Consider the following 8770-nt stretch of genomic DNA (forward strand, 5'->3'; position numbering starts at 1 on the left):
TCTGTGGTAGACAAAGCAACGCACTTCTGTGTGCGAGACATCCACGACACTGCACCACCTGCAAAGGTGAACACATAACCAGAAGTGGATCTCCTACTATCCACATGCCCTGCATAGTCTGAATCTGTGTACCCAAGTACATGCATGTCTCCTTTACCAAAGCAAATGCACATCTCCTTGGTACCCTTCATGTACCTCATGATGCACTTAACTGCCTCCCAATGCCTCTTTCCTGGATTAGCCATATAGCGGCTAACAACTCCCACTGCAAATGCAATGTCTGGTCTAGTAGCTATCATAGCATACATAAGACTCCCAACTGCTGATGCATAAGGAACCTTGGCCATCATGGCCTTTTCCTCATCTGATTTGGGACTATCTGTATGACTCAGTTTCACATATGGAGGCAATGGAGTACTCACTGCCTTCCCCCCCTCCATATTGAAACGTTGCAATACTTTTTTAACATACTCTTTTTGTGAAAGCCAAAGGAGTTTCCTACTCCGATCACGCGTGATGCGCATACCAAGAATATGACCTGCAAATCCCAAATCCTTCATATCAAAGGCCTCATGCAACTTGGCCTTTAATGCATCTAGCTCATAAGTATTCTTGCTAGCCAATAGCATATCATCCACATATAGTGCCAGGATTATCAGGCTACTATCCTTAGCCCTTTTAGTGTAGAGGCAGTGATCGATTTCACTCCTTCTAAAATCCTGGGACCGAATGAAAGCATCAAACTTCTGATACCATTCTCTAGGTGCTTGCTTAAGACCATAGAGACTCTTCTTTATCTTGCAAACTAAATGCTCTTTGCCCTTTTCTTCAAATCCTTCCGGCTGGACCATGTAAATTTCCTCATGCAAATCCCCATGCAAGAAAGCTGTCTTGACATCCATTTGCATAAGCTCCATATCGTCTACTGCCACTAGTCCAAGCATGCATCTAAGTGTGGTCATCTTCACAACCGGAGAGAATATCTCATCAAAGTCCACACCCTTCTCTTGCTTGAACCCTTTAGCAACCAAACGGGCCTTGTACCTAGGCACATCATCACCTGTGACCTTCATTTTGTAGACCCATTTACATGGCAATGCTTTCTTTCCATGTGGCAAAGAAACCAAGTCCCAAGTCTTATTCTTCATAAGTGAACTCATCTCTGATTGCATAGCATACTCCCACTTGCGTTGATCCTCACGCATCATAGCCTCTCTGTAGCAAGAAGGCTCCCCGCAATCAGTAAGCATCACATAGTCTACCCCTGGAACAAACCTATCAGGTGGTCTAGACACTCTAGATGATCTTCTCAAGGGCATTTCAGCTTGCTGTCCCACCTGCATATCAGCCACATTTGGCTCATCATTTCCACCAATAGATGATCCATCATCTACCCTTGATTGTATACCTGTGGGAGTACTTGGTGGTACCATTTCTTGCACATTTGGTGCATGGACAGCTTGCTGCCTATCAACATATGCAAGTGGATTCACATCCTGGAAAGTGATTCTCCTCATTTCCACATCCCTCATGGGTGCCTTATGCATCTTCTTCTCATTGAAGACCACATCATGGATGCGTATGATCTTCTTTGCTTCTGGATCCCAGAGACGATAGCCCATCTCTCCACTTTCACCATAACCCAGAAAGATGCATTTCCTAGACTTAGGATCTAGCTTCTTTCGAAGCTCTTTTGGCACATGTGCATATGCCTCACACCCAAATATACGCAAATGAGAGTAAGAGGGCTTCTTGCCACTCCATGCCTCTTCAGGAATACCACCATCCAAACTCTTGCTAGGTGATCTATTGATCACATGCACTGCAGTCTTCATTGCCTCAGCCCAAAAACCACCAGAAAGACTTGCATTGGAAAGCATGCATTGCAACCTTTCTTGAATGGTACGATTCATCTTTTCTGCAACTGGATTTTGCTCTAGAGTACGAGGGGATGTAAGCTCCCTCTTTATCCCACAAGTATCACAGAAATGCTGAAAGTCATGAGAGAGATACTCTCCACCATTGTCAATCCGTAGGCATTTAAGCGTTCTACCTGACTGATTCTCAACCAAGGCCAGCCATTTCTGAAATACCTGGAACACATCACTCTTCTGAGCTATAGCATAAGCCCACACTTTCCTAGTTGCATCATCAATGAATGTCACATAGTATTCAGCCCCGCCTAATGACCGTGTAGGCATGGGACCACATACATCTGAATGCACCAAATCAAGCATTTCAAACTCTTTCTTTCCCCTTCTTTTATGGGCTGATTTAGTTTGCTTCCCATAGAGACAATGCTCATAAAATTCAAAATCAGAGAAACTCAAATGCGGTACATAACCCAAACGGCATAAGAGTTTCATTCCATTCTGGCTCATGTGCCCCAACCTGCAATGCCACAAAGAAGTGCTTGGCTGCTCGGTTATTGCAACAACATGATCAAATACCCCTGATACATGTAAGGGATACAAAGTCCCACACTTGGCACCCCTGGCCAAAAGCATAGAGCCCTTCTGAATTTTCCAACTCTGAAAGCCAAAAGTGGTGTGAAAACCAGCATCATCTAGCTGACCCACTGAAATAAGACTCTTGTCAACTTAGGCACATGTCTCACATGTTTCAAAACAAATGCAGACCCATTTGCAAAAGAAAACTTTATGTCACCTGCTCCCACTATGTCACATGCATAGTTATTTCCAAGATGCACACAACCTGTCTTTCCACTATCATAAGTGGAGAACCATTCCCTATGGGGAGTAACATGGAATGAAGCACCAGAATCCAAAATCCAATCCTGGGAATATGCATCATCTGAAGTGATAAGCAACTCTGCAGATAAAGTAGACATGAAGAGAACATCATTGTCACCATCATGTGTGACTGCATTGATCTCCTCGATCTTCACTTTTCCTTTGTCCTCCCTTGGACTCTCTTCCTTTTGATTTGCACCCCAATTTGCATTCTTTTTCTTATCCTTTTGCTCTCTTTTCAGCTTGTAGCAATCCTTTTTCATATGGCCCTTCTTGCCACAGTGGTAACACTCAATGTTCCGTGCCCTGGATTTGCTACGAGACTTCTTCGGACTTCCCCCTAAACTGTGATCTGCCCCTTTGCACATTTAAGGTTGCATCCTGCTTGTTGCCATCCATAGACTTCCGTCTAATCTCCTCGGCCAACAAGCTACCCACAACATCATCAAATTTCAGTACTCCACCAGGTGTAGAGTTACTGATAGCTGTACGGAAGGTATCCCATGAGGATGGCAATGAACATAAGAGAAATATTGCCTTCGTCTCCGCATCAAAATTCATTTTCTGAGCCTGAAGTTGGCTGAAAATAATATTGAATTCATTCAAATGAGAAGCAATGGAGACCCCTTCCTTCATCTACAGCTCAAATAACCTCTTCATGAGGTAAACTTTATTAGAGGCAGTTTCCTTCTCATAAGTGGCACATAGTTTCTTCCACAAATCTTCCGTAGTCTGCTCATTTACTACTGTGAAATAAACTGACTCTGCAAGATGAAGTCTAATAGTAGACTTTGCTAATGCATCCAACTCATTCCAATCATCCTTAGACATATTTGCAGGCTTAGCTTCAATCCTTGCCAAGGGTTTAATCTGCTTCTTTTGAATAAGCACATCCCTTATTTGTTCTTTCCACAAAGAAAAGTTTGTCCCATCAAACTTTTTAATGTTGAAAAACTCCTTTTCAGACATGGAAGAGGATGCCATGATGCAAATAAAGCAAAATCCCAAATGCTAGTGCCTCAAGAGAGAATCACACCAAATACCAGGTGCACCCAAATGTGTATGACACAATAGAGTGAAATATCACCAAAGCTCAAAGCATCAAAAGATGCATCTGACTCATGTGCATATACTATGCATCCATATGAGCAAATCTGGCCCAAAAGAAAATGCCAATAAGTGCCAAATGACTCAAGCATAAACACTGTCCACTGGCATATGCATCAATAATATCTCATCCAAGAGAGCATAGCACTATTAGTGCATCACCTACAATGTGTCAAAGCTGTCCCTCAGCATAAAATAGCATCCATGTGCAAAGCGTCCATAAAAAATAGCATCCCACAAGGCAATTTGGGCCTATCAGCCAACAAGGACTGCAATGCATCCAAATGGCCTATAAATCATCCACTGCAACCCAATGCATACCACGAATGAGCGCACACTGCTCAAACTGCAACCAGAGTGATCTGCATAAGGTATGCTCAGGAAATCATGGTCCCACGGTAATGACCGCTACTGAAAATAGAACCTGAGATGCCTCAAAACATGGGCGCCATTGCATAATCGGACTCGGCAAGAAAATCTGCAAATATCTCTCTTCTGCCAGAACTCCAAAATCCCAACTGATGAGTGAGAAATGGGAGTCAACACTTATCCACTGCCATGTGGCATAAATCTAAGGTTTCAAAACCTTAGAATGAAAAATGCATAACAGAGAGACGAAATCGAATACACAGAGATTTATAACTCTGAAAATCCTCCACCGAATCACGCAAGAACTGATAGGTAGGGGTTTTTGGGCGTCCGGAACGTAATGGGACAGACGGTTTTGGAAACCGTGGTCTCAATCACTAGGTCCAACACACGGACTGAAAAACGTTTTTGGAAACAGAGCTATCTGTAAACTCCACCGGAGTGCGAATGATGAGCAACATAGAAGTTTTAGGACCTCCTGAGTCCACCGGAACTGACAGATCTGCAAATGGTTGCTCCAAACTTGAGTTCCAACACCCGGGAAAAAAACGCAGGAACTGACACAGTGACTCAGAAATCCAATGAAATGATCCCAGATTCAGGAATGAAGGTGTTTCTAGGCTCCTGAAGTAATGTGGACACCAAAAGCAAGCAATAGTTGCCTCTAGAAGTCAATACGGAGTCTCTGTCATCGAACGGAACAGGGAAAAGCTCAAAAAACGACTTTTTCTTTGAAAGCTCTTAACAGGCTCTCAAAACCACTTCACAAAGCCAAAGTGACTTTTCCAAAGGTTCCTCCAAGGTCTCTGCACACTCGGATGCAAGTAAAGTCACCCACAAAGCTTCCCACAAAGCTTCTCCTTCCTCCCACAGAGCTACTGAGCTTCAAAGCATTCACGCACGCTCAGCTAGATCACCCGGGCTCTGATACCAGTTGAGAGTGCTCTCAACGGAAGCAAGAACGGAAGAAGAAGAGAGAGAGACAGAGAGCCACACAAGTTTTGGTGGGTGCAGAACCACCCTAATCTTCTTTTACATTCATTTATATATGTGTTTGAGTATTGTACATTACCGGGGTTAAGGCACAGTGACCTTTAACCCCCACACTTTATCCGCTTTGTAGAGCTTGACATTAGGTTACTAAATTGCCACTATCTCAAAGCATAGCTTAAAAGATACAATTGGAGTCCTGTGTGTGTGTGTGTGTGTGTGTGTGTGTGTGTGTGCACGTGTCTCGCTGAATCCAACTACTTATCATGAGTACGAGGGCTAGTGAGCACATTAAAAATTTGAGCTACCCATCAACAAATTGTGATTGCTCTTATACATCATCCTAGATGAGACAATATTTAAAAAATCAATTTTAATTTGGATCTGTGAATAAACACACCCTACCTATTAATTTAAAAATGGTGTATAAAATTACCCCTGCTATAAATGTATTTATGTAAGTCTTGAGAATTAAAATACCCCTCATTTTGAACTCTCATAGTATACTTACATTTCCCAGATGGACCCCCCGAGGATAGAGAGGGCTGTAACTGCAATTCAAATTCAAAAGTTGCAGAGTAGGTGAGAGGGACACTCCACATATGGGCTGAGTGTACCTGCCGACGATCAACATTATAATGGCCTAAATATAAAAACAAAGTTCATACTTGGCCTTACTACATCAATGCTACACGTGCTAGTGCATCTCCACTTATTTGCATTTGTGGCACCATGCAATGCCATAATTCTATTGCCATTGGGACTTGAACTCACATGAATTGCCATTGGGACTTGAACTCACATGGGTAGTCCACATAGCTTATTGTTGCTATTGGGACTTGAACTCACTTGGGTAGTGCACATAGCTTTATATAATTACTATGAAGGTGTACTAAGCATCTTTACATGATCCCTTTCACACCATGCACATGCATCCTTAAAATTTAAATGATTCTTTTCATGCTATGCACGTGCATCCCTACCATACCGATTGTGGTGATGCTTTACGGCGCCTCGTAACAAGTTGGGTGTATGTACTATGTGTATGTGTGTGTGTATTTATGTATGTATGTATTTTAATCCCAAAAAAGTGTGCTATTTTAGATTGTCTTTGAGATTCTCTTTAGGAAGATGTAAAGTAGGCACATTCTCATATACATGACCTTTTTTTTTTACACACATGCCCATTCATATAGGCAATAGGAGCAATCGAATGCACTCACAAGCCAACTCCCAATCTCGAATCTGATAGCTAGCCGCATGCCTCCTTCGATTCCTGTTTTATTTGGCGGCGAGCTCTTGCGTTTTGTATGCTCGATCATCAGGTAATATCTCACAAACTGCAGCGATTCTATTGATCACCATTTGTGATGCGGTTTTCTTCCTCTGTAAAGTCGATAAGCGTTGCTTTTTTGTTTTGTGATTTGATCTGCAGGATGGAGTAGAGAAGTCGGGCAGAAGCAACACTGAAGTCGGGTGTCAACCACCACAAATCCGTGTTCTTCCGTCTACAAGGTCGCACACCGACGGCGTTTCGTTGATCGAGGTCGCTCCTTGCAACTCTTGCTTGCCATGGACTGGAACAAATGGATCTCCCAGGCCGAGCTCGAGCCTTCCCTCGTAGACTCTTACGCCCCGCTCTTCTCCGACAATCTGCTCACGGAAGAAGACATTCCGATGCTCAACCACGACTTGTTGAGGAGCATCGGTATTAAAATAGCCAAGCATCGTATTCTGATCCTCAAACACAAGAAAACGTGCTTGGCTTCTAAGAAGTCCATTGCTTCGTTGCAAGCATCCTCCAGTCTCCAGCCGGAAATCATTGCGCATCTAAAAAAGTCACAGCTCGATCATAGCAAGCTCTTGCTGTGGGTGAAGGAAAAGTGGCCAATTTGTAAACGGGAGGTGCTAGTTGCAAAAGGCTACCTGCATGAGGATGCCCCGACACAGGGCCTCGCCGTCATCTCTCCGGCGTTCAGAACAAACGAAGGTGAAGATCTCCTATTCGATTCAAAAGCCGTGTTATGGGCTGTGTTGTTTGGGGATTCAGACACCAACGTCAGCTTGGACAGGGACCAACGCGAGCTTCTGTCACTTGTGTCGCCACAGAAGAAGGCTTATATTTTCAATTTCTTCGAGGCTGTTACGGAGATAGGTGCAACGGGGACATGGAGGGATCCTGAGAATGTGAGCAATGACGAAGATGCTCCAAACATGCTCTTGCAAGTGGAGTATGGCGAAGTGAAATCGGAGTTGATTGGTGATGCGATAATGGTTTGTACGCTTCTGATCAACCTTCTGGAGGTGAATGAAGAGATATTATACGCGAGATCAAGCACTGTTGAGCAAAGCACCCTTAACACACACATGTTTTTTGAGAAGAAGTCCAAACGCTTGAACTCAGCCTAACTTCCTCCTCTTGTTTCAAACCCCTTTGGAATGCTTTCTTTCAAGGTGCTAGATTCTATGGAATTGCGGGATGGTTTTTTTCCCGTGCTCCTGTCCAAAGTGCAGTGAGTTTTCATTACTGAGCTTTGCTTTTGGTCAAGTTCATCCACTTAAGAAAGTAGTTGCCAAAATATTCATTCTTAAGCATTTATGCCCACTCTTACTTCCATTACAAGCACCTAGGGTCAAGTTGATCCGCTTTAGAAAGTAATGCCATTTTAAGAGTTCATTTGAGCATCCATGTGGCATCTTACCTTCATGAAAAACCAAGCAAGGCCATAGTGGTCTGGCCCTTGTTGTTCAAAAGGGCCTTCCCTCTTATTGGTTTGTATTTGGTCAAGCTGACTTCTTAAGGAAGTCATTCACGTTTTAAATAAGTTAGCTTAGTCTTGTTTCTATCCATGTATTATACCATAATGGTTTTGACACCTTGGATATCTAAAGTAATTTTCTTGTAACTCCTAATCTATTTTACATGATAATTGGTCTATCTACATGTACATAATGCCAATTGCAATCAAACAAGTTATACAAGTGGTTACTAGTTTCCAAACAAAATTCACGATGAAAAACACACCACCCCATAACGCTAACCTGACATATGCCAACTTAACCTGACTTAACCATATGAAACTTAACCAAACCTAAAAACTCTAGCTAGACTACAACAAAATCCACTCTAAACATAAAACATGTAACAAAATCATAGAACAAACCTAACCATATCAAACTTAACCAAACGTAACCAACTCTAGCTAGACTAAACAATACACAACAAAATCGACTCTAAAGATAAAACACATAACAAAATCATAGAACAAAATCACACATATGCAATTGTGTTAGACACACATATAGATTGCATGTGTAGCTAGGGGAGTCTAAGGCATTGGAATTCTAATCACTTGATGGTGCAGCCTTAAGTTGTAAGAGGGTAGGGTCCCCCCATCCTCTTGAGGGAACTATGTACAAAATTCTGAAGCAACTTGAGTGCAACACTCAAAGGGTCAATAGCGAGGTCTATGAGTACACATGTGGATTGGCCCCAAAGGACTGGCGAGCTTTTCCTACTCTAGGCCTAGGAATAGACCTAATGGAGCACA

General features: G+C 42.8%; 1 protein-coding gene across 1 annotated transcript; it reads left to right on the forward strand.

Moving 5' to 3' along the window:
• Positions 1–6681: 6681 nt before the first annotated feature.
• LOC147885920 (uncharacterized) lies at positions 6682–7643 on the forward strand. Its single transcript, XM_087396963.1, has one exon. It carries the CDS (start codon positions 6792–6794, stop codon positions 7626–7628), a length of 837 nt encoding a protein of 278 aa, XP_087253089.1. The 5' UTR covers positions 6682–6791; the 3' UTR covers positions 7629–7643.
• Positions 7644–8770: the final 1127 nt, after the last annotated feature.

Source organism: Dipteris shenzhenensis, chromosome 25, assembly GCF_047967505.1.
Source record: "Dipteris shenzhenensis isolate YYH24624 ecotype China chromosome 25, Dip_SZ_1.0, whole genome shotgun sequence".
Lineage (NCBI taxonomy): Eukaryota > Viridiplantae > Streptophyta > Polypodiopsida > Gleicheniales > Dipteridaceae > Dipteris > Dipteris shenzhenensis.

Excerpts from the sequence above, each read along its gene's own strand:
- LOC147885920 (XM_087396963.1), top strand. The coding sequence starts at position 6,792 with ATGGACTGGAACAAATGGATCTCCCAGGCCGAGCTCGAGCCTTCCCTC.